The sequence below is a fragment of the Acinonyx jubatus genome, chromosome E1, assembly GCF_027475565.1.
Source record: "Acinonyx jubatus isolate Ajub_Pintada_27869175 chromosome E1, VMU_Ajub_asm_v1.0, whole genome shotgun sequence".
Classification (NCBI taxonomy): domain Eukaryota; kingdom Metazoa; phylum Chordata; class Mammalia; order Carnivora; family Felidae; genus Acinonyx; species Acinonyx jubatus.
In genome coordinates this window covers 4613569-4639940 of record NC_069397.1, presented here as the reverse complement: position 1 = coordinate 4639940, position 26372 = coordinate 4613569, and the positions used below count along the sequence as shown (strand labels likewise).

At 42.7% G+C, this 26372-nt stretch overlaps 1 protein-coding gene across 1 annotated transcript; it reads left to right on the top strand.

Annotated features, from left to right (window-relative positions):
- Positions 1–208: 208 nt before the first annotated feature.
- On the top strand, positions 209–24434 carry LOC106989438 (myosin-1). The gene is made up of 40 exons (XM_053212502.1): positions 209–307; positions 555–585; positions 2141–2384; positions 2479–2622; positions 2741–2897; positions 3968–3995; positions 4729–4843; positions 4927–5019; positions 5154–5217; positions 5849–5947; positions 6039–6142; positions 6300–6438; positions 6619–6737; positions 6828–6977; positions 7094–7264; positions 8030–8339; positions 8437–8507; positions 9657–9744; positions 9827–9944; positions 10264–10387; positions 10477–10613; positions 10712–10967; positions 13033–13275; positions 13369–13545; positions 14373–14518; positions 14595–14685; positions 14771–15160; positions 15734–15860; positions 17435–17553; positions 17708–17904; positions 19176–19359; positions 19644–19809; positions 19899–20023; positions 20428–20736; positions 20824–21027; positions 21350–21475; positions 21563–21733; positions 21993–22097; positions 22220–22315; positions 24173–24434. Exons 3-40 carry the CDS (start codon positions 2181–2183, stop codon positions 24323–24325), a joined length of 5820 nt encoding a protein of 1939 aa, XP_053068477.1. The 5' UTR covers positions 209–307; positions 555–585; positions 2141–2180; the 3' UTR covers positions 24326–24434.
- Positions 24435–26372: the final 1938 nt, after the last annotated feature.

Sequence of the window (26372 nt, the reverse complement as noted above, 5' to 3'; positions counted from 1 at the left end):
GAACATAGCTGTCTCTGAAACAACACCTTACATTATTCCAAAGGCAGATCACTTTCAGATTGCCGACCTCTCAAATTATTTATAGGAGATTGATTCATATACTTAACCCAATGTGAGAGGAAATACTTCTAATTATATCCAAACATCTTTAATATGAGGGGAATTATGCTTGGAGACCTTCATTGCCAAAAACATGTTTTGCCAAATATGTTTTAAGAAAGAGGAGGAGGCTACGTGTTTTCCATATTTGACCCTATAAAAGTACCCTTGGAATGAGTTGGCTCGTCTTTCCTCATAAAGCTTCAAGGTAAGTGTGTGTGAGGACAGGGCTCTGTCTGGAGACGGTAAGGGATACTTGGCCGCCCTCATACATGCCACACATCCCGGTTTCCCTGCCCCTGGCAGCCCTTCCAGTAAGGCACCTACTTACTCCGTGGCAATTTTAATTAGATGTTTCAGTGTCCCCAGTCATTTCCTGATTCTCGCCTAACAATTACGCTATTATTGGGAACCGTTAGAATTTAATCAGAAGAAATTTGCTCTTTCTCTTACAGTTCTGACCCACTTCAAGGTTGCATCTCTAAGGTAAGATACTGATTTTTTTTTTCTTATTCCTCACAGGAGGCAAGAAATCTTCTGAACGTGGTTGGAGAGTGCTCGGGGGGTTAAAAATTGAAAGCATTTTCATTTCATGGCTGATCATGCTTCCCTTGAAAAAATTCTGAAGGGGACTTTAGAAACTGGTTCTCATTAATTTATAGCCTCTGCAATATATGAAAATGCTTTCTTAGAGTCTTGAGAAGTTTTATACACAGTTTTTTTCTATTACCAGCACTGCAGTCTGTCTTTTAAATAACTGAGTTACAACATGTAATACAACATTTTGGTGTTATTATTCATTTATAGAGAAAATGTAAATTTCCTATACTACAGCTTTGCCTCAACATCATATAATATAAAAAAACCATGAGAGACTATCTGAATGAACTGAATCCTTGCCTTGGAAAAGTGGCTTAAACATGTATGTTGTTTCACAGTCCATAAAATGGAAATTAAAAAAGAAAGATATGTAAATGACTGAGCATTTTCAGCAACACAAAGCATTTTGTGTTACCCAAATCCCTGCAGCTTGAATGGGAAAGCATGGGAAACCTTACACAAGTGCTTTGAGTCTTTCTGGAAAAATATCTTTATGATTATAAAATAAATTACCTATGATCACTATCATTATCTATCACTACTATCTATCACTACCTACTATCACTATCATTAAGCACAGGATTAATGAATGTTAGTTAAAGTGGCAAGAGACAGATCTTGGAAAGGAAATTTTGTGAAAGTTTTCTGAGATTCTCAATAATAAAGCAAGAAAACAGATAATAATATTTTAGAATTAGTCTTTCAGAAATACTAAAGACAGGTGAAGAAGCCAAATTTGTCAAAATTACGGTATGGGAACAAGAAAACATTGATGTAAAATAAGAATTTTTTTTAAACAAAACAACGCAAAGCAAAGCGCCACCCCCCCCCCCCCCGCCCCCGTTTCTGCTTTCCTTGATTTAGGTAGTCTTTGTGAGTCTATAATGAATCCAAATCTGTAATGAAAAGGTTTTCACTATGTACAAAATAGTTCCTAGAATTTTAGCAACAGAAATCCATTGTGCTGCAAATTCACAAAGCCAGCTTTGAGCCCTTGCATGTATCCCGTATGTGTTCTAAGAGGCGTGAAGGATGCTGTAGAAGGAAAAGCACTCCCTGCCTGCAAGGTGCTTATAATCCAGTTGGAAGAGTGCTCTCAGCGAAAGAGCTGGAGGAAACCCTGCCAGAGCCTAGCTCTGTGCCCTGTATAAGCCAGTCACAGGCAACTTAACAGAAATGAATGTGTATACAGATGAAACAGAAAGCAGCTACCAGGTCATACAGCAGGTGAGCCAGAGCCAGAAACCACAGTCTCTTTCCAAATGCTTGACTAAGTTAAGTACCTATCAGTGCTGGCACAAAACACAAACACCCATATTTCGTCTCTAGCCAAACGTGGTCACACTCTACGCAATGTTAAGTGAATACAGAATGTTTTCTTTTTCTAAACGTGAAATAGGTAATATCTGAATGTCTATAATACTTTTCCTTTCTTTCCCAGGCAGGGTCTTTGACTGGGCTGCCGCCAATAACCTGCAGCCATGAGTTCCGACACCGAGATGGCCATTTTTGGGGAGGCAGCTCCGTACCTCCGAAAGTCTGAAAAGGAGCGCATTGAGGCCCAGAATAAGCCTTTTGATGCCAAGACATCAGTCTTTGTGGTGGACCCTAAAGAGTCCTTCGTGAAAGCAACAGTGCAAAGCAGGGAAGGGGGGAAGGTGACGGCCAAGACTGAAGGAGGGGCGGTGAGTAAAGTGTCTGAGATGATGAGATGGTGCGGCACCTGGGGCAAGGTGAGCTGACACTTTTTGACCTGGCCTCTCTTATTTGACTTGCCAGACTGTAACCGTGAAAGAGGACCAAGTCTACCCCATGAACCCTCCCAAATACGACAAGATCGAGGACATGGCCATGATGACGCACCTGCACGAGCCTGCCGTGCTGTACAACCTCAAAGAGCGTTACGCGGCCTGGATGATCTATGTGAGTTCATTCTCATGGCCTTTCTGCTTGTGCAGGCAGTTAATATTTTTGAAAAACAACAGATTATTAAGGTCCCCATGAAATGATTATATTCCTTCTTTCCCCCTTTTTGGTACAGACCTACTCAGGCCTGTTCTGTGTCACCGTCAACCCCTATAAGTGGTTGCCAGTGTACAATGCAGAGGTGGTGTCCGCCTACCGAGGCAAGAAGCGCCAGGAGGCCCCGCCCCACATCTTCTCCATCTCCGACAACGCCTATCAGTTCATGCTGACGGGTGAGTGGCTCAAGTGTTTCTCATACAAATTACTTTACCCCCTAGAGTCACAACGTGTTAAAGCTAAAAAGATCTTTGGAAATAATCTAATCCACCCCCCTGGTTGTACAGAAGAGGCAATTAAAACACAGAGAGTTACATGCCGTCAAAGCTGGAACTAAAACCTAGCTCTCCAGACTCCCACTCCGTGATTTTCCCAGGCCACACTACCGCTCCACCTTGATTCAGCTGCATTTGCTTGCAGTCTCCTTCTTGGGAATACATAATTTATTGTATAGATGTAAATAATAAGAGTTAAGATTCAGTAACAACTGAATCACACTGTCTGAATAGAAATGAAAAACACACGTTCGTTCAGTCCTTTTGTGCTTAAGTTTCTTGCTGACCACAAACCTGATGCTTTTAGGAGTATTTGTCTCTCAAGTCATCAGAGACCATCTCAGAGAAGATGCCCTCTCTTTGAATGAAGATGGTGTTTGGGGGCTACACACACATGAACAGATGCTGTGTCCCCCACTTTAAAAGGATTTTGTGCTCCTCATCTGATCTTTCTTCGACCCGATGCCATACTTTGGGGGAGGCTGATGAGAATCTGGGGTGCAATCTGTGGCCATAAGGCAAAAAAATTTTTTTTTCTTTGTGAGGCCAATTAATTCATTTAGAAACAACACCTCAACCTTGGCTTGATGAACTATTTAAATGTACCGAACTATAGTCCAAACCCTTAGTAGATTACCCACTTTTCAGAAAGTTTCATGCACTGACCAGCAGACAGCATGCTACCGGAATCCACAGCTGACAACTAGACAGTGTCTGGCTTTGGAAAGTATCGCTTTTTGTCTTAAACCAGGACATGTTTATTGTCACAGCTTAAGGAATTCAAGATATAACAGCATTCTATGTTTCTCCTCAACTTAAGAGGTTTAAGAATAATGTCATACATAGCTTTACAATAATGTATTTAAAAACTCCATTTAAAGTGAGACACTCAACACCACAGGTCCGTCCCCATAGAAAGTTTTGTTTGTGTAACTTGTATATATGCTGATTGCCTGCTGTTTTTCTTCTAGATCGGGAGAATCAGTCTATCTTAATCACGTATGTATTACTATCCTGGGACTCACTGGCAGTTTATTTGCACTGGGAAAAAGACACCAAAAAAGAAAAAAAAAATAGTTAATGCTCCCATACTGAGGCAATGGCTGATCAGCCTGGAAATAGATACTGTTTATAGCTTGTTGGAGGGCTTAGACTACCTCAGAATATAAAATAACAATGCCCCAAATTTTGTCATTTGCTAGTCCAGTCTTAAAGGCTGCACAGAACTTTCCTGAGAGTATAAAATGATGGTATAAAATCCTGTCTCTGGGCATGGAAGGGAATAACATACCACCTCCTGAACAGTTGAGCCGTTTGGGAATGTTACCAGTAGCTCATTTTTAAGGCCTCCTTGAGAGATGTCCAGTCCTTCAAAGACTTAACCTAAGTCATGTCTTTAATCTAAGGAGACTGAAGAACACATAATTGTTTCATAGAGTTTTTTTTACTAACAGTTTCACTTCCCACATAGTTGTGGGTGGTTGCCCTTTGGCTCCCTCAACCCCAGGCCACCTAGAAGAGAGCCTGGCACATTTTAAGCCCTCAAGAAGTATGTGTTAGGTGATTAATGGATGGATTTCTCTACTTCTTATCAGTGGAGAGCAACAGAAATAATATGAACTGACAAAGACATAAAAAGATCGATGCATAAGGTAGTAAATGCTGCTAGTGGAAGCACTTTCGTTCGTCACAGAGGTTAATTCCTCACATATGTTTGGTCTCTGTTTGGCAGCGGAGAATCCGGGGCGGGGAAGACCGTGAACACCAAGCGTGTCATCCAGTACTTTGCAACAATTGCAGTCACTGGGGAGAAGAAGAAGGAGGAAGTTACTTCGGGCAAAATGCAGGTGGGTCTGGGGTCAGACTCAAGATGTCAGGGCTCTCAGGAAGTCTGGAGCCCCGGAGGTGAGGACCGTGCTTGCCTTTGCAGGGGACTCTGGAAGATCAAATCATCAGCGCCAACCCCCTACTGGAGGCCTTTGGCAACGCCAAGACCGTGAGGAACGACAACTCCTCTCGCTTTGTGAGTCTCTCAGTCACAGAAAGCTCTTCTCAGCCCTTAAGTGCCCGAGAAAGCATGCCTGAATTATCGTTGCAGTCTCCTCTTTCTCGTGCGCTTCAAGTCTGGTATATAACATCATCATTTTTACTTGCAAGGGTAAATTCATCAGGATCCACTTCGGTACCACGGGAAAACTGGCTTCTGCTGATATTGAAACATGTGAGTAACAGGACCTCCTCAACAGAATCCAAGAATGACAACTGATGGTTTGGAGGAACATTTTGCAGCTCCTGCTGAGCCTGGAGCCTGTGAAACACCAGTCTGCTGCCAAACATGCCCATGGTTAATGCCAGTCTTACCCATAGCCCACAGTGTGCTTTATCCTCAGTCATGAGCTAATGATTCCGTAAGAACTGCCGGGAGCCGTTGGGCTTGTCTGAAATAATCCAGCCTCAGAATGAATTTCAACTTTTTCTAGGAAAACAGTAACATGAGGGTAAATGAGTTGCCTACTGAGCCTTGATAAATGTTGCTCTTAATGGTCTATTTTAAAGTGAGAAGAGACCCTGGGGAGACAGGGGTTCTTGAGAATCAATTATACTCCAAATGTCAAGGATCTTCTGCATGAGAAATGTCTATATCCTGGGCCAGGCAGGCTTTAGTTTCTTCCCAGAGGTGCTAAGAATAACTGCAATGGTGTTTGCAGAGGCACAATATGTGGTACCTTGGGGGGACATTCCGTGGAAATCTCAAGGGGCCAGTGAGAAGTAGCTAATGACCCCAAGTTCCAAAATCACTCCAGGAACTTTGTAATTTTTCTGCCCTGACCAATGTCTACTTTCCACTGCAGATCTTCTGGAGAAGTCTAGAGTTACTTTCCAGCTGAAGGCAGAAAGAAGCTACCACATTTTTTATCAGATCATGTCTAACAAGAAGCCAGACCTAATTGGTAAGAAAGAGCTTAAGTTTATACGCTAGACGTTAATCATTTATTAACAACTTCTAATGTAAAATGTATACCCTGACTTCTGTGTACCCAGAAATGCTCCTGATCACCACCAACCCTTATGACTATGCCTTCGTCAGTCAAGGGGAGATCACAGTCCCCAGCATTGATGACCAAGAGGAGCTGATGGCCACAGATGTAAGTTACATATGCAGGGTTGTTTTTGGTTTTTTTAATCCATTATGTATGGGAATGAAAATAACACCCCTCTCTGGGTGTGGTTAAAGATAAGGTATAAATTCTCCTCAATAAGTTAGTGTCTTCTGTCCTTTTGTCTTCTCATTTTTCCTGGTAGAGTGCCATCGAAATCCTGGGCTTCACCTCTGATGAAAGAGTCTCCATCTACAAGCTCACGGGGGCTGTAATGCATTATGGGAACATGAAGTTCAAGCAGAAGCAGCGTGAGGAGCAGGCTGAGCCAGATGGCACCGAAGGTAACAGAGACGAAAAGCCCGCTCCATATTCATGTTTCCTTCACAGCTGAGCTTCTGATGGATGTATGCAAATTTACCCCCATACAGACTTTCTATAAAATGATTCACTCATCACTCTGTTCCTATGAATTGTGGGGCCCACAGTAGGTCACACAGGATGCCTGAATTGTGTCTTTACAGTTGCTGACAAGGCGGCCTATCTCCAGAGTCTGAACTCTGCTGACCTGCTCAAAGCCCTCTGCTACCCCAGGGTCAAGGTCGGCAACGAGTACGTCACCAAAGGCCAGACTGTGCAGCAGGTAAGTGAACGGCCTCAATGAATCACACACATCCCCAGCCTTCTCAACACGTCTTTAGTAACGCCAACAATCATTACTCTGTCCACGAAGGTATACAACGCAGTGGGCGCCCTGGCCAAGGCCATCTACGAGAAGATGTTCCTGTGGATGGTCACCCGCATCAACCAGCAGCTGGACACCAAGCAGCCCAGACAGTACTTCATCGGGGTCCTGGACATCGCCGGCTTTGAGATCTTTGATGTGAGTTGTTGGAATAAGCGGCCCTGTTAAGGCCCCTCCGCTTCGTGTCTGCTCTGCCGAATTCCCCCTGGGTTTCCCAAACTCACTTGAGCTCTTTGGTGTTTGCAACGCCCTAGTTCAACAGCTTTGAGCAGCTGTGCATCAACTTCACCAACGAGAAGCTGCAACAGTTCTTCAACCACCACATGTTCGTGCTGGAGCAGGAGGAGTACAAGAAGGAGGGCATCGAGTGGGAGTTCATCGACTTTGGGATGGACCTGGCTGCCTGCATCGAGCTCATCGAGAAGGTTCGTATGACTTTTCAGGTCACAGAGTATACTGCTGAATAGTATTTAAGTGAGAATCTTAAAATATTGCTACTGGTAAACAAAATCAGGAAAACTCCTTCTTTTGCTAACTCCAAGGTAGATATCCTGGTAAAAGGAGAGTGAATATTTTCTTTAACGTACGGAACTCTACATTTCCCAATGGTTTGCAATGCTGGCCTCATATTTAAAGCCATCTTTCCTTATAAAAGAGCACTAGATAGAGTATTTTGTACTTATTATCACTTCGTCATCCTTAGATTCATTATTACTGGTAACTGAAATGCCAATTTCTAGTACTTAAAAGCAGAGGCTCTCAAAGTTCGGTTTAAGACTCACCACAAGTACTTAATAAAATTGCACATTACCCTTGGAAAAACTTTTTGGTCAGTGTGGATGGGGGCCTTGGAACCTGAATTTTCATCAAGTGATTCTGATGCAACCAGTTTTTGAGTCACACTGGGAGAAATACGGCTGTAAAGCCTTGGGGCGAGACACAAACTCCACAAGAGCATGCCCTTCAATCATCTCCCTCACCATCACATCCCAGAGCCCAGCACAGCATCTGGATCTCTAGAGGCACTTGATACATATTTGCTAACTTAACGACTTCTGGCCCAAGGAATAAGTCTTCATTAGTTGTAAGAAATTAAAAGATGAATTTACTCAAATAGGATCATGATGTTACATATTATTTCTATAAGCAGACAAAATTCAAACGGCATCTGTTTCTTTTTCTACTCTCAGCCTATGGGCATCTTCTCCATCCTAGAGGAGGAGTGCATGTTCCCCAAGGCTACAGACACCTCCTTCAAGAACAAGCTGTATGAGCAGCATCTTGGAAAGTCCGCCAACTTCCAGAAGCCCAAGCCTGCCAAAGGCAGGGCCGAGGCCCACTTCTCGCTGGTGCACTACGCCGGCACCGTGGACTACAACATTGCCGGCTGGCTGGACAAGAACAAGGACCCCCTGAATGACACCGTGGTCGGGCTGTACCAGAAGTCCGCAATGAAGACTCTGGCTCTCCTCTTCACTGGGGGAGCAGGTGCTGAAGCAGGTAACTTGCAACAGAAGTCATCTTTCATTTAATGTATAAAACATACACTGAGAAAGCCTGTCTTATGATTTGCTTGTGCTCTCTCTACCCCCCTTAGAGGCTGGTGGTGGGAAGAAAGGCGGCAAGAAGAAGGGTTCTTCTTTCCAGACTGTGTCTGCTCTCTTCAGGGTACAAACATCCTTTGCTCTCTCTTATTTGACTTAAGAACTTCAATTTTATTGTATCTGTGGGGCAAGGGGAGTAATCTTGCAAGGATTCCAGACTGAATGTGACTCAAAGACCTAGGTCAGTTGGTGGTGGTAGAATGGAGTCTCAGAGGGTCTGGGGTAGTTTGGAAGAGACACTTCAGTGTATAGGAGACAAGGTGTCAGGAGGGATGACAGTGAATTGCAGAAGTCAGTATCAGATAACAGAATTAAATCTGAAGGCCAGGAAATAAAGTCATTTGACATTGAGAAGGTCCTATTGGGACAGGACTAAGCAAAACGAGATTTTTTGGAGTGTGTGGGAACCTCCAAATGATGCACGTGCCTAGGTATATATTGGCACAGAACTGAATAGAGTGGATTTTGAAAGCCAAAGACAGAAGAACAGTGTTGGGAATTGGAGGCTGATTCTAAACGAAGGGTATAAAACAGATGTGATAAAAAATAGCTCTTGAAGGAAAATTTGCTTTTCTTTGGACAATCCCATCTGTAACAATGAAAGCTTTAGTTATCTGGAAAAACAAACAAACAAACAAACAAACAAACAAACAGGATTTCCAGAAATTGGAACCCTTCTCACAGTTGGTAACATGGCTATTGGTTTTCTGCCAATTCCCAGAGTGAAGCACTAAAAGGCCACTTTCTGCGGAATGAGCAGGAGGACGTAGCTCTGTAATTAGGAAAAGGAATAGGAATGTGGTAGAGAAGCAGATACAATTGAAAGTAGGGTAAATAAAGAAATGACAGATTTGGAATAAGACACTGAATTACTTGTAACGTCAGATCACATATCCAGGTGAAACAGTATGGGTAGGGTATTTCCCTACATTTAGAATATCATATTAAATCTACAACACATGCTAGGAGATTCAAAAGCAATGAACAACCACCTCAACAACTTGTGGACAAATATGTTTATAAGGCACAAAAACAGGAAAGGGAAGGACTTTTTGGGAATGTGGAAATTCCAGAAAGAACTCTCTGCAAATTCAAATTAGGATACCATTCGTTAGAATTGAAGCAATGTCACGGTTGTCACAGTGATTATGTCTGTAAATATGAATGCATGAAAAGAGCACACTTTCAAACCAAATATTCATTAATTCCACAGGAGAATCTGAATAAGCTGATGACTAATCTGAGGAGCACTCACCCCCACTTTGTACGCTGCATCATCCCCAATGAAACCAAAACCCCCGGTAAGACACTTCTGACATCCAGACAAGTGCCAGTGTGTTTGCTTTAGACCATGAAATAAGGCATGTGTATCCTTCCCTTTAGGGGCCATGGAGCATGAACTTGTCCTGCACCAGCTGAGGTGTAACGGAGTGCTGGAAGGCATCCGCATCTGCAGGAAGGGATTCCCCAGCAGAATCCTTTACGCAGACTTCAAACAGAGGTCAGACTTTCTCACTTCAAATTATTTCAAGAGGTTCTTTTATTTATTTCAACTTTTTTGATTGAAATAAAAATCCTTTATACGTTCTATTATAATTGAGGAGAAGAGAAACACACTTAACAGACTCTGTATTGATCATTTGGTATGCTGATATGCCAAAAGTTTGACACCCTTTGAATATGCAGAGAATAAAGACGTAGATATGATTTCTTGTTTATGTTTGTTAGACTACCCAAAAGTTACATCATTTCTAAAATAAGGCAAGAAGATTTGTTATTGGTGACAATAGCTGTATCATTTATTTGTTTGGCCTAAACAGATACAAGGTATTAAATGCAAGTGCAATCCCTGAAGGGCAGTTCATTGACAGCAAGAAGGCTTCTGAGAAGCTCCTTGGGTCCATCGACGTTGACCACACCCAGTATAAATTTGGTCACACCAAGGTAATGGTCTCTAAAGCCCACCCGATGCTATCCGTGTCCCTTTGAAGTTTATGTACAGTTTCTGATCTGCATATCCTCCCCCCACACAGGTCTTTTTCAAAGCTGGTCTTCTGGGGCTTCTAGAGGAGATGCGAGACGAGAAGCTGGCCCAGCTGATTACCCGAACCCAGGCCAGGTGCAGAGGCTTCTTGGCCAGAGTGGAGTACCAGAGGATGGTGGAGAGAAGGTATTAACAGAGATATTTTACTGAGCCCCAGCAGCCAAGGCCTTTTCACTCTGCTTCCTGTGAGAACCTGACATGGAACATTTCTGCTTCTATCACAGAGAGTCCATCTTCTGCATCCAGTACAACATCCGCGCCTTCATGAACGTCAAGCACTGGCCCTGGATGAAGCTGTATTTCAAGATCAAGCCCCTCCTCAAGAGCGCTGAGACCGAGAAGGAGATGGCCAACATGAAGGAAGAATTTGAGAAGACCAAGGAAAGTCTTGAAAAGGCTGAGGCCAAAAGAAAAGAGCTGGAAGAGAAAATGGTTGCTCTGATGCAAGAGAAAAATGACCTGCAACTCCAGGTCCAAGCTGTGAGTATCAGAACCCATTTGTTTAGCACCCAATCTGATGCGAAAATTTCAGCTCAGTAATTGCTAGAGAAAGGTCTAGATTCCACCTAAGGGACTATCAATCTTTCCTAACTCACAACTCCATAGAAGATCCACACAATCCCATACACAACATTACTACAAAGCATTGCAGTAGGATTCTTTGCTGTTTAAAAGGAAAAAGAAAAGCATTTTCCCTTTCCCCCTAGTGTTTTTCCTAGCAGAATGTGGTCAAAAAATGAGGTGATCTTTGCTCTCCAAGATTCTCCCTACTGAGAAGAGCAAATTAGACCAGTGAAAAGAACAATAATCACAGTGAAGAGGGAGGACACATCATGATGAAAATACATCCACTTGAAACCAGTATTCTGGCAACTTCCTTGACAGTTCTATCTTTAGAAACTCTCCAGTACCTGAAAGAGTAGGATCATGACCAGGATAATGGGAACACTTTCTATAGACAGTGTCAGTTTTTATCCAAAGCATGAGAGACAGGGCTGACATTCTTGCTTGATGTCCCAATAAACACCCAGAAGACCTGGAAGAAATGTTTGATCAAACACCACTGCTTAACCCACTTTGTGACGCAAATGACCAGAGACTTTCAGTTTGCTACCGAGACCCACTACCTGAGTACTGAGAGTTGTCCTACAGTCCTCTGAGCTCAGAAGAACATCTACTTTGGTCCAGTTGGATGTACAGGTTTAGGGCCTTTCACTAGAAGATGTAAAGAAAGATGAACTGTCTGTACCTACCTGGGTTGGCACTGTGACTTTGAACAGTTTTTCCAAAATGACAAGAGGCTCATCACACCTTCGAGAACCGGGTGCTAACTGCAAGGTATACCTCAGTTTCCAATCATACTCCTCTCCTCTGAGAATAGTATGACCTCTTTCCAACATCATTCTGTCAAGTCTCCACATTTAATAAATACGGAATAATGTTCCAAGCACCAGGGATACAACTTGAAGTAAGAGGCATGGCCCCTGCTCCCACAGAGTTTCTATTCTAACTTATGAGAAACCCACCTGGTACTTCTTTAAGCACCACCTCTGAACATTTTTAGTGCCTCCTATTTCTTCCATGTGTTTCCTTTGATTCCCAGCTACTCTGTCACTGTAAAACATCTTCCCTTTAAGTCACTTTCCTGATATTACCCCTCCCTCTAGCAAGCTGCTGGATACCTGACCATTTTGTCTGTTTTTTACACACTAAACTTTTCTGGAAATAAATACTAAAGAAAGAAAGGAGACTTATCTGAAATTATATATCAACACATTAAATATAGGTCATCATTAGGGGAACAAGAAGTTTTCCTGGACCCTCTTAAAGTCCCTGGCTGGGTCTGAAAATTAAAGCAACCAACATCAACTAACAGGAGAAAAGCATGCACATTTATGGAATTTTTACATGTACATGGGAGCCTTTGCAAGAGACTGAAGACCCAAAGAAGTAAGCAGAGCAGGAAGCTTATATATCTTTTAGACAGGCAATAAATTTGTAAAGATTTGACAGGACAAAGGGGTTTGAGTTAAGAGTAATAAATGGTGAAAAAGTAACTAAAAAGATAAGGGTTAGTTTAACAAGGTTTGTTTATACAGCCTTCTTGGCCCCCAATTCTCATCTCTGGTGATAAGAATGTCTTCTTTCCTACTAGTACAGGAAGGGTACTTTGACCTGTTTTACGGTGAGGGCAGGAGGTCAGAGTGGGTTTCCTGCATCTTCCATTTTCTCAAACTCCTTCAGTTTATGGTACACAATATGCCACGGTGCCATATTTTGGCATAGTATGTCCTGAACTGCATCATTAGCAAATAAAACTGTATCATAATTTCATCAGGAACCATGACTTAAATGCCTTAAATTAAAAAAAAAAATCTGCAATGTCATAATAAGTGCCCAATAAACATTTCCTAGATGATGGGAAGTTTACAAAAAGTAACCTAAGGCTTTAAAACACAATTCACTTATATGATTTTGAAATATTAATAAAATCTGAAAATGTCCAAAGAACTACAATCTAAAAATGCCTATTATCCCTTTTCAGGAAGCAGACAGCTTGGCTGATGCAGAGGAAAGGTGCGATCAGCTGATCAAAACGAAAATCCAGCTGGAGGCCAAGATCAAGGAGGTGACTGAGAGAGCTGAGGATGAGGAGGAGATCAACGCCGAGCTGACAGCCAAGAAGAGGAAATTGGAGGATGAGTGTTCAGAGCTCAAGAAAGACATTGACGACCTTGAGCTGACCCTGGCCAAGGTTGAAAAGGAGAAGCATGCCACAGAGAACAAGGTATGAATCACATTCTGTTCTACCATATCGAGGTTCCGTCAGCCTAGTAAACCTGCTTTAGAGCAGATACCATTTCTTCTTTAATTTTTCAAGGTGAAAAACCTCACGGAAGAGATGGCAGGCCTGGACGAAACCATCGCTAAGCTGACCAAGGAGAAGAAGGCCCTCCAGGAGGCCCACCAGCAGACCCTGGATGACCTACAGGCAGAAGAGGACAAGGTCAACACGCTGACCAAAGCTAAAATCAAGCTTGAACAACAAGTGGATGATGTAAGCCTAAAATCATGTAAAAAAATTTTTTTTTTAATTTTATAACTAAGTAAACATGAGTTTGTATTCTTATGATGTAATGAGGACTTTTCAAAAGCTTCCAATGGATACGTGTATAGGACATTATCTTTGCTACAAGGTCTAAGATGGACACCCAAGAAGTCAAAAAAAAATCAATAAACAAAGTTGTTGGTAACAGACAATATACATAAAAAGACTCAGGGAAAAGGAAAGCTTGTGTTTACCAAAGAAATCTGTACAAACAAAAAATGGGTTTGGCCTGGGCTTGAAAAGCAAGAGGCCATGCAAAGAAATTGAGAGATGCTCCAAATGGGGAGCATAGCAATAGCAAAGAAGTAGTAAACATCCGTAAGATTCTCTCTCACAGGAAGAAAGGTTTCCAAATAAAGAATGTGGAAGGTGAATTCGGCTTTAAACGTAGTCTGATACCAAATAGAGAACCCGCTATAAATGTGTGCATCAGGGAGGAAGTGACAAAAGTCATGGTTAGAAACACAGCTGTGGGGTCTGTGGGTGTGGTGAAGCACAGTCACAGTGGATTCCGGTGGGGAGATAAGGAAGGCATGCTGTCTCCCTGGCAGTTTACTGTAATGGTATGGTAATGAGGTACACTTCACCTTTCAAATGATGATTCCTGGGACTAAGTGAATAGTTATGAGAATGGAATAGGTGGGACAAATTTGCCTAATTCATGGAAAAATCAAAATAAGCTGCTGATTAGATAGGAGTTAAATGTCTACAAGTCAAACCTGGGATAAAAGATGGTAACATTTCAGGAACTATATTCATGCATTATTAACTTATAGCTTGAAGGATCCCTGGAACAAGAAAAGAAAATCCGCATGGACCTAGAAAGAGCCAAGAGGAAACTGGAGGGAGACCTAAAACTGGCCCAGGAGTCCACAATGGATATTGAAAATGACAAGCAGCAACTCGATGAGAAACTCAAAAAGTAAGCAATGAGAACACGTCTATGGGGAAAGTGCTACTACTGTTTCTGTGACTGACATAAAGTGCCCCTTTGACAGGAAAGAGTTTGAAATGAGCAATCTGCAAAGCAAGATCGAAGACGAGCAGGCCCTCGCCATGCAGCTGCAGAAGAAGATCAAGGAGTTACAGGTGAGTCACAACCTCCACCTCGTCCGCGTATCACAGGAATCAAAACTGCCACGAGTTGCCATTAATGTTGGTGTGTCACCCTCAGGCCCGCATCGAGGAGCTGGAGGAGGAAATCGAGGCAGAGCGGGCCTCCCGGGCCAAAGCAGAGAAGCAGCGCTCAGACCTCTCCCGAGAACTGGAGGAGATCAGCGAGCGGCTGGAAGAAGCCGGCGGGGCCACTTCCGCCCAGATCGAGATGAACAAGAAGCGGGAGGCCGAGTTCCAGAAGATGCGCAGGGACCTGGAGGAGGCCACCCTGCAGCACGAAGCCACGGCGGCCACCCTGAGGAAGAAGCACGCAGACAGCGTGGCCGAGCTGGGGGAGCAGATAGACAACCTACAGAGGGTCAAGCAGAAGCTGGAGAAGGAGAAGAGCGAGTTGAAGATGGAGATCGACGACCTGGCCAGCAACATGGAGACTGTCTCCAAGGCCAAGGTACAACCATGGTTTAAGTCTTAAAGAGATTTCTGTGAGACAGGTGTGAGCGAGCCGGTCAAGAGTCCTTAGTAACTGGCAGCACAAGCAGGTGACTGGCGGGAGCGAGGGACACCCAGGGTGTGATGGCAAAGCGTCCACTCTTTGCTGTGAGAACAGCCACACCCAAAGAACATGTAGGGCGGAAAGTTCAGCTCTTCCAAATGAGAGCAACTCAACTATGCATTTGGGGTTTTTAAAAACACCTCACCTTGATTAGGCTTTTGTTTTTCCCCTTAAGCACAAATACATAAACTTGCTGCTCAAAAAAATCAAGTATCATTATTCTCATCTCAGAGATAAGCCACCTGATTTAAGACTTAAATTCCCAAAGCCATTTGCTGGTAGCACGTTTAGACTCTGTCATTCGTTACTCTTTCCACCACAACCCAAGGCCTCTGTAGTTTTTGTTTGCTTGTAAAGATATTTAATTCTCCAAATAAGGAAGTACCACCGTATGGAATGTGTGGATTATTGAAATTTTCTGTGGTCCAAATACTTGCTTGAGATGCCTTCTACCACTTTTTGATGCAGGGGAACCTGGAAAAGATGTGCCGCACTCTAGAAGACCAGGTGAGTGAACTTAAGACCAAGGAAGAGGAGCAGCAGCGGCTGATCAATGACCTGACGGCTCAGAGAGCGCGTCTGCAGACAGAATCAGGTGGGCCATTGACCAGTGTTGACCTTGAATGACAAATTTAGCTTGGATGCTTAATTTGCTGAAAACCTCTGCAATGACTTAATTGAGATCACATACTATCTGCCTGGGGGCCACCCACCACCACTCGTATGAACACATTACTGACCACTGGCACAGACTGCTTTCTTTTTTGTTGTAATTGTTGATTTCACTAAAGAGATCCAGGCTCTTTTGCTTGTTCACATTTTAAAGCAGATTTGACTTAAATCAAGTTATCAGATTTAAAGTGTATCTTCACAATATTTATTTTCATCTTTCAAAATGCTTGCCCAAGTTATTTATTACTCTATTACCCTCAATGGCCTGTGTAATGTAATCCACATTTTAAAAATGACAGACTATGGCAATGATGAGGTGGCTGTCCAAGAACGCTTACTCCACTCTTTTTCCTGAAGTCTGGCCAACTGCTGCTAGCTAGCACCATCATGCAGAGAAATAGTACTACAACCCACCCCCACCGGAGCCTTCAAGGGATGTTTGTAGTTTTGACTTCCCAAATTGGAGAGTCTGTGCATTAACCCCTTCCCCTAATTAACTTTTTACCAAAGTTTTACCAACTTTTTTACCAAAGTTCTACCTCCTCAAGCAAGAGGTTAACGAGATGGTAATTATTTTATGGGTTGTCTGGACTATTAAAGTGATAGGCAGATCAAAGTGTTGGAGAACCACTTTTTCATATCCATTCAAATATTGTTCTTTCTAGAACAAAGTTCAAAGTGAGGCTTGTGTTATTGTCATGCAGGTAGTTAGTACACTTCATGCAGGAAGAAGAAAACCTGTATTCTCAACGAATCTTAAGAATCTTTTCTAAGTTCCTTCTAGAATTTAGTGGTATGGAAAAAAGAGAAAGTTGTCATTCTTATTAAAGAGATAAAGCTTCCAGGTAACCAGTTCAAAAATGGAGCTGAAAGTCTTTCCTCCCTTTTTAATACAGCACAGCATGTTTTCTGAATTATGGTGCCTGAAGAGTTGGACTGGATTTAAATGCCATTTAGTCTAGGAACTGCTCAGGCCCCCTAAACCAATGAATTCTGGGGTGGAAGGGTATTTGATCATTTCTTAACATAAAAATGCTTCCAGGATTTTCTTCTGAACATCACTTCTACTGATGGAGGGAATCGGTCAAAGTCTCCTATTTTCCATACAATAAATTCTTTGTTTCAATCAACTTTCAGTGTAAGGTACACTAGTACAACACTACTGCCTTAGACAGGAAGCATTGGGATGTTTTGTTGGTTTGATTTACATTTCTTGTTGCATGTTTCTTGACCAATTTCTACTGTGATCAAATAATCTTAAATACCTTGCAAAATGTTTTGTGTTGCCTGTAAGTATGTAATCTGCCTCAAAGCTTTCCATACTTCTCATTCTCATATAGATTTTCTCATCAGAACTGAAGTGGAGGTTGGTGGCTTGCTGTAATCGATACTCTCCAAAGTGTTTCAAACTCAGCTCCCTTTCCCTGCTCCAGCTTTTAATTCAGAGCTCTGATTTCCAAAAGTAAGGCTGAGTTTTATCCATCTTGGTCTTAATAGGTGAATTCTCACGCCAGCTAGATGAAAAGGACTCGTTAGTTTCTCAGCTCTCAAGGGGCAAACAAGCATTCACACAACAGATTGAGGAACTAAAAAGGCAGCTTGAAGAGGAGATAAAGGTAAGCCCTACTTGTTGTTGTCACTATCCTTATTTTTGAGGTTATTTGTGGTTTTCTTACTTCCATAGATTTTCTTCTGGTGACCTCTAGGAGCCTAGAGACTAAATATCACTTTAAAGATATAAAATTAAGTCACTGATCTCTACGTTCTTAGGCCAAGAGTGCACTGGCCCACGCCCTGCAATCAGCCCGCCATGACTGTGACCTGCTGCGCGAACAGTATGAGGAGGAGCAGGAGGGCAAGGCTGAGCTGCAGAGGGCAATGTCCAAGGCCAACAGCGAGGTGGCCCAGTGGAGGACCAAATACGAGACGGATGCCATCCAGCGCACAGAGGAGCTGGAGGAGGCCAAGTATGTTCTAGACTTAGTTAAAATGGGAATATCCCTGTTAACCAAGTGCATCTGCTATAAGCACTATATGGGAAAATGTCCATTGCTCCAAAAAAAAAATTTAAAAACAATGGAAAAAACACACATGAACGTAAACCAAAGCAAGACAAACAATCTGGCAGTGCGGGAAAAGAATTAAGCTAGAGGGCAAAAAGAGAAAGCAGGTGGTAAGGCAAGAGGAAGCTGAACGACTATTTTCAAAAGGGGGTATTTTGGGCATCATTCTATCTATAAAGGTGTAGACAGAGTAAGAGTTAACTGTATTGCCCTGTGCCTCTCCTTCCTCTCAGCCACTAATGGAAAAATTGTTCGAACATGTTAGGTATGTAAGGGAAAAATAACCAAGATTTCAAAGCATAGCTCATCCTTCTGAGATGTAAAAACATGGCTATTTGTAGGGGAACAAAGACATATACTATTAAAGACTAAAAAGAAAACATAAATTCTGCAATAAGAAAGGAAACACATGGTTTCAAAAAGGACCAAATATTCAATGCAATCAACAGTTCGAGATGCAACTGTGAAGAGGGAGAATCTTGACAAGAAGAAACCTACTCATTCAGAAGGTTTCAGGAGGGAGCTAGTCGTTTATCCTGTGACTAGTGTACAACTATGTGGTTGGAATCATGTTTGGGTGGATGCCTTAGAAGAGATTTTCAGTGGAGCTCACAAAGCAAAATTGACATTGATTTGGAAAAGTTTATTTTTATTAAAGGATTAATGGAATGCCAGGAAAAATAAGGGAGGGACACAATTAGCCAAAATCAAGCATATTTGGTAATGAATTTGAATTCATTTGAATTCAATTCATCCAACATTTGAGTACTTAACATGTGTGACAGTCTTGCAAAGATTAGCAAGATACACACTCTACCTTCTGGAGATGAAAATTCAGTGGAGACAAGACATACATAACAGTAATTCAAGACAGATATTAATATTCTACAGAGAAGGAATAAACCAGTGACCTTAATGGGTAAAATGTTGGCTTGGGCTGATCACAGATGGCCTTAAAACCAGATTATGAAGTGTGGTGATGTTGAAATTTGGACTGTTGTCAGCATTTAGTTTGTAGGAGTGGGAATGAGTCAACACAGAACTAGGCCTACAAAACAAGCTTGAAGAGCAGACCGTTAGGAGTCTGGTTGTGGAAAGCACTCTTTTGTACCTACCTGGAAACTTCCAATTCTGCTGATGGCCTTCACTTCTATTGTCCTTATTTCACCTTTCAGGAAGAAGCTGGCCCAGCGTCTACAGGATGCCGAGGAGCACGTAGAAGCGGTGAACGCCAAATGTGCCTCCCTGGAGAAGACGAAGCAGCGGCTCCAGAATGAAGTGGAGGACCTGATGATCGATGTGGAGAGAACAAACGCGGCCTGCGCGGCCCTGGACAAGAAGCAGAGGAACTTCGACAAGGTACCTCGTGCTGCAGCCTCTGCCTTGGCATTCAACACGGGACCAAAGCCTGCTCCCTTCAGTGGCCTTATTCCAACTATCTGAGAGAGCTGTTCTCGGGAGCTGCTGCTCCATGGCAGGTGGCAGTGGGGGAGGACAAGTCCTGTGGTTTCTACTTTTTTCATTCATAACTACTTGTCAGTCCCAGGTCATCCCAACTCTGCCTGGCAGCTGCCAGAATAGATGGTTCTCATATCCCAACAAACTCTCTCCATTAAATTTCTTGACTGCCCTTTGCCCCTCAGATCCTGGCAGAATGGAAACAGAAGTATGAAGAAACTCATGCTGAACTTGAAGCTTCCCAAAAGGAGTCCCGCTCCCTTAGCACAGAGCTGTTCAAGATTAAGAATGCTTATGAGGAATCCTTAGACCAACTTGAAACCCTGAAGCGGGAAAATAAGAATTTGCAACGTGAGTACATTTTAATCTCCTTTAACAAAAGATTTGAAAAAATGTTTTCCTTCACTGAAAAAATTTTTTATATTTCTGTTCACCAACAGAGGAGATTTCTGACCTTACTGAGCAGATTGCAGAAGGAGGGAAACGTATCCATGAACTAGAAAAAGTAAAGAAGCAAATTGAACATGAAAAGTCTGAACTTCAGGCTGCTCTAGAGGAGGCAGAGGTAGACATTTTATCATACATTCTAAAAACAATTACAAGGGGAATTAGAGTCTATTGCATGTAAAATTGATGAAATTCTTGAATCAAGAGAAAAGAAAAGTAATTCTCACTCTGTGTACTACATATGAGGATGGAGACTTGACCATGCATGCAACTAACACACAGGTGTTAGTCAGAACTGTGTTAGACACCAAAGGAACAAAAACAAGTAAGTTAAGGTCCCTGCCCTCAAGGGAATGATCGAGCTGGGGAGACAGAAATATATAAAACCAACAACACATTGCAGAAATTTCTGTAACGAGGGAACAAAGATGTCTTATGGTAGCAAAAAAGTAAGAACTAATTCCTATTTCTAGAATACCATAAACTTCCATTCCCTAACGTCACCCCTTGCTGTCATTAAAGGCATCTCTTGAACATGAAGAGGGAAAGATCCTGCGCATCCAGCTGGAGTTGAACCAAGTCAAGTCTGAAATCGACAGGAAAATCGCTGAAAAGGATGAGGAAATTGACCAGCTGAAGAGAAACCACATCAGAGTCGTGGAGTCGATGCAGAGCACCCTGGATGCTGAGATCAGGAGCAGGAATGACGCCATCAGGCTCAAGAAGAAGATGGAGGGAGACCTCAATGAAATGGAAATCCAGCTGAACCACGCCAACCGCATGGCTGCAGAGGCCCTGAGGAACTACAGGAACACCCAGGGCATCCTCAAAGTAAGTGGGTTCGAAAGAGGGCCCCAAGGGGCTTGGGGAGACTGCAGCCCTGAGAACGAGGTGTCTCAATGATCGTTCATTCCACAGGACACCCAGCTGCACCTGGACGACGCGCTCCGGGGCCAGGAGGACCTGAAGGAGCAGCTGGCCATGGTGGAGCGCAGGGCCAACCTGCTGCAGGCTGAGATCGAGGAGCTGCGGGCGACCCTGGAGCAGACGGAGAGGAGCAGGAAAATCGCAGAACAGGAGCTCCTGGACGCCAGTGAGCGCGTCCAGCTCCTCCACACCCAAGTGAGTATAACAGAAGAGTGAAAAATACAAAGGAATGAAAATGAAATTCTTGCTCATATCGTAGCTTTATCTAAGAATGAACTCACAGTGTTTTAGGGAGGATAACGTTTAAAACATTTAATATTTGTGGGTTAGTAATATTTATCTGTACTGTGACATCCAAAGTTGATTGTCGTTCAAAAATATATTGTCATCTCAGATAACTCATTGAACAAGGAGGGATACTAATTACTTAATTAACTAGCCTGTGAGTTCATTAGAAATCTGGCATCCCAACTTTGCTCTCATATACTAGATATTTCTAAATTTGTTATGTTAACAGAACACCAGCCTGATCAACACCAAGAAGAAGCTGGAGACAGACATCTCCCAGATCCAGGGAGAGATGGAAGACATTGTCCAGGAAGCCCGCAACGCAGAAGAGAAGGCCAAGAAGGCCATCACTGATGTGAGCAGAGGGCAACACGGTGGTGCTCAAACTTGAATCCTGATGCGCCAGCCCAGCTCTCAACCGGTTTTGTTTCACTGCTAACAGGCGGCCATGATGGCCGAGGAGCTGAAGAAGGAGCAGGACACCAGCGCCCACCTGGAGCGGATGAAGAAGAACCTGGAGCAGACGGTGAAGGACCTTCAGCACCGTCTGGACGAGGCTGAGCAGCTGGCCCTGAAGGGCGGGAAGAAGCAGATCCAGAAACTGGAGGCCAGGGTGGGTCTTCTGATGGCACATTTCCTCATTCCAATCCAGGGCCTTTTGAGGACCTAGTGCTGCTGGATGAGTGGGGCATACAGAGATGGAATGAGACACATTCCTTGCTGCCAAAGAGCTTTTAAGGGGACAATTAGACTAGGGCATGAAACCTAGATATAAAACAGTGAAAGAAGCACCACAGGTCATTTGAAGAAGCAGAAATCCGTTGAGTGAATGGATCGCAGTAAATGTCTTTAAAATGCCCACGTTTTTACAGGTACGCGAACTTGAAGGAGAAGTTGAAAGTGAACAGAAGCACAATGTTGAAACTGTCAAGAGTCTACGCAAACATGAGAGAAGAGTAAAGGAACTCACTTACCAGGTAAGGAAAATGGCTTGTCTAGGTTTTCACCCTAGTTTGCAAGGGATCAAAAAGCAAATGTACAACAAAATGTCATGGTGTTTGTACTCTCAAGAGACTCACTCTTAAAAATATTATTTCAGACTGAGGAAGACCGCAAGAATGTGCTCAGGCTCCAAGATCTCGTGGACAAACTGCAAGCGAAGGTGAAAGCTTATAAGAGACAAGCTGAGGAAGCGGTGAGTTCCGAACCCCTTGGAGTGACTGAGCAGCCTCTGGTCTCAGATATGGCAGAACCAACTTCATTTAAGGGATGAAAGAAAAGGAGGGTATGGTGAGGAAGGATCAAAGGAAAATGGCCAATGACATTCTAAAGAATGAGAAGAAACCAACCACTCAAGGAGCCAGGGAAAATGGTTCCAGGGAAGGGCAAGAGCAACAAAATGCTTTTGAGTGGAAAAGAGTCTGGTTCAAGGAACAGAAAGAACCACGGAGAGAGCAGTAGAGAAGAGGCAGTAGAGTGAGGTAGGAAGCAGATCACAGGGTCTTCTAGGCCCTGGTAGGAAGTCTGGATTGTATTCCAAGTACAGTGGGACCCTGGGAAGCCACAGGAGGGTTCTGAACTGCTCAGTCATGCCTGGGCTTACACTCTTTAAAGTATATTTTGGCTACTTTGTGGAGAATGGACTGTTGGGTAACACAGGCAGTACAAGGAGACATTTTATGAGGCTTTCCAGGAGGTCCCATGGCTTGTGTTAGAATGGTGGTGGAGCAGACAGAGTGGAGAGACTCAAGACACATTCTGGAGGGAGAAACTACTGGATATGCTAAAAGGTCACCCTTGTAGCATCAAAGGCAATTCATCCAGTCTGTGATTTGAATAACCAGGTGGATGGCACAGCAAGGACTAAAATGCGGAACTAAGAGAGGAACAGATTCACAGGGCAAGAAAGAAACAGGAATTCTGTTTTGGAAACACTGAAATACCACTGTATACATAAGTGAAGGTGACAAGTAAGCAGTTAAATATTAAGCCTGGAGCTCAGAAGGTCCCGCTTATGTTCAAACCACTGAGCTCAGAAGATCTTGGTTATGTTCAAATCAACAGATTCTTGGCACTCCACCTTATCTCACTTCTCCAGCCTATGATTTATCTTAAATAATAAATATTGCTGATTTCCTAAGTATTTAAGTATGGGTGTGTGTGTGTATATATATATATATATATATATATATATATATATATATATATATACTTATCACAAATTAGTTCCTCTGTCCATGAATGGTTTTCATTTTTCTGCTGACCTCTAAGGTCTGGGGCAGGGAGTGGGTGCGGTGGGGGGGGGGGGGTGTGGTGACAGAGAGACTTAACATGTCTCTCTGGCTCTTACTTTCCTCATCTATAAGAGGAAGATCTAAGGTTTTTTTCAAGCTCTGTTATTTAGTGATTCTAAGTTTTATTAACTTCAAAATTTGAATGCCACATTATGGACAGCTGTCAATGAGCCTTTTAAAAAAGGACAATTACTAAAGACTAAACCCGAACTGGCCTTCCCAAACTCACTGATTATCTGTTCAAACATAATCAGAGACTACTCAAAACTATTTTAAGAAACAAGTTTTCTTTAATTTGTAAACTGCATTAAGTTGTAATAATTTATATTCAACGGGCAATAATTTATACTCCAGGCTATTAGCTCAGTATAACACAGGTGGTATACCTGCATTTTTAGAAGGTTTGGTTTCATTCACCAGACTCAGGGGGACAAAAAGTTTGGAAAACTGACATATTTAGTAATGGCTCTAAGATGTTTACATGTTAAAAAGGAGAACTTTTAGAAATCCTGGTGGCAAATGTCACCTGTCCCTCCTTGTTATCCATGAGTTCAAGAAGCATGCAAGGAAAATTAAAAATAAAAAATAAAATAAAAAAATAAAAAAAAATTCAAGAGCATTTCTCTAGGTTTTTTTTTAAAAAAAGGTTTAGTAGAGTGAAGTCTTTTCAAGTAAAAAGAAATTTGAGACCCACTGACCTAAGAAACTAGAAATCCTGACCTTTTTTCCCTCCTAAATGCATTTCCATTCATTCTCAGGAGGAACAATCCAATGTCAACCTCTCCAAATTCCGCAAGCTCCAGCACGAGCTGGAGGAGGCCGAGGAACGGGCTGACATTGCCGAGTCCCAGGTCAACAAGCTGCGGGTAAAGAGCCGGGAGGTCCACACGAAAATCATAAGCGAAGAGTAATTCAACCAAATGCTGAAAAGTGACCAAAGAAATGCACAAAATGTGAACATCTTTGTCACTCTGTTTTCTACTCCGGATTTTTGCAGATAAAAAATTTATCCGCAAATAACTTGTGAGTCTCTCTTTCCACCCGCCCCCCACCGCCCCCGTGTCAATTAATCTTTTTCTGCATCAAGAAGAGAAGGAAAGAGATTTTGCTTATATCTTATGGAGAAGGATTTAGTCACCAAGAATAAAATAGGATAGGAACAGCCAGGCCAATCCGTGTTGGTAAATGCTCTAAACCCCCCTTGTCCCTGGGGAGGGGGGAGCAGGTGAAACTAGAGGTGGGCATTAGGTGTACACAACATGGAACATCTGATAAGTCTCACTTGGTAAAACATCAGCTAGCTATCAGACAGGCTGATTTCTATTAACGAAGTAACTTATTTTCTTCATAAGATGGTAGGAAATTCTTGATCCCAAGATTGAGTAGAAATAAATTAAAACACTAATTAGCTACATAAAATAAGTGAAAATATAAAACGTTTGGATTAGACCCTCAACAATATTAATAATGCAAACTCTCCACTATAACTACGTGAACTATTAATTTGGGATTAGGGATTCCTTGAGAGAGAAATATTCTGTAGATTTTCTAGTCCTTTTTAAATATGAGAGATTTTTTTCTTTTTTGCCACTGCGATATGTTTAGTTATTTGTTTTCCTGAGCTCCTCCCTCGTTGTGAAACGAGAGTTAAGAATGAATATATTTGCAGTATTTGTGCTCATTCTGGAAAGTTCGGTATCTCTTACAAGGCGTTCTCCCAGTACTTCTGACAGCAGTGGAAGGCCAATTAATCTTTTTTTCAGTCAGTTCCCCCTTCTCATTATTTTCTCTCTGGCTTGCGACGCTGTGCCTTTCTACCATGCTGCAGCAATTGTCCTCATCATGATTAGAATTGGTATCACTACCAGGGAGCTACATGTGCGGGAGGTGGCATGGGCCTCCTCACCTCATTTTTAATAGACAAGGAGCAAGTAAAACAGCAAGTATCTTGTCGACCAGGAATGTAACAAAAGAACATACAAGAACCATACACCTCTTTAAAAAAAATTTTTTTTAATGTTTATTATTTTTGAGAGAGAGAGACAGAGAGCAATCAGGGAAGGGGCAGAGAGCGAGGGAGACACAGAATCCGAAGCAGGCTCCAGGCTCTGAGCTGTCAGCACAGAGCCTGATGTGGGGCTCGAACTCACAGACCGTGAGATCATAACCTGAGCTGTAGTCAGCCACCCAACCGACTGAGCCACCCAGGTGCCCCAAGAACCATACACCTATTTAAAAAGAACAATACCAGATTACTTTTTTTTTTTTTTTTTTTTTTTTTTTTTAAACGATCTAGTCAGTTAAATTATCCGGCTGCACTCCTCTGGACCTCAGCTCCTGGGGGAAATCCCTCTGGGTTGATATGCACCTTCACTTTTTTTTTCTACTGAGACTTAGAGACAAGTGTTCATCCTAATGCTGCATCCTGAGCTGTACTATAAATTAAAATCTACCCTTCCCTAATAGCAATGCTCCCCTGGAAGCTCTCCTAAGAGGTGACCTTTACTCTCTCAGGCTCTGAGAACTTAAGTTCTTAAGGAGCCCTGAGCTACAAGCAATATCCTGCCTCCATCCCCAGTGCTGCTCATCCTCTTGTATAGAGTTCTTCCTTCTTTGAGATTCCTGCTGTTCTGCTTATCCCCCGCACCTGCTGCGGTCCTTGACTGACTTCCTTCAGTACGATTTTGGCCCTTCTTCTCTGATCACCCAATTTTTCCCACATTCCTGGGAGATTTCCTCATCCATATGAATGATGTCTCTAGTCCAGTGACTCCCATCCTCCACTGCCTTCTTGTCCCCTGCACCTCGTCCACAGTCCCACTCTGGAAAAGGCCCCAACATCACACTCACCAAATCAAGCACCACCTTTCTGATCTTCCAGCTTGCATGTTGCCCTATCCCTAATCTAACGTTCTTATTTAACCACACTGTACCTCCAATAATCTCTGACCTTTTATT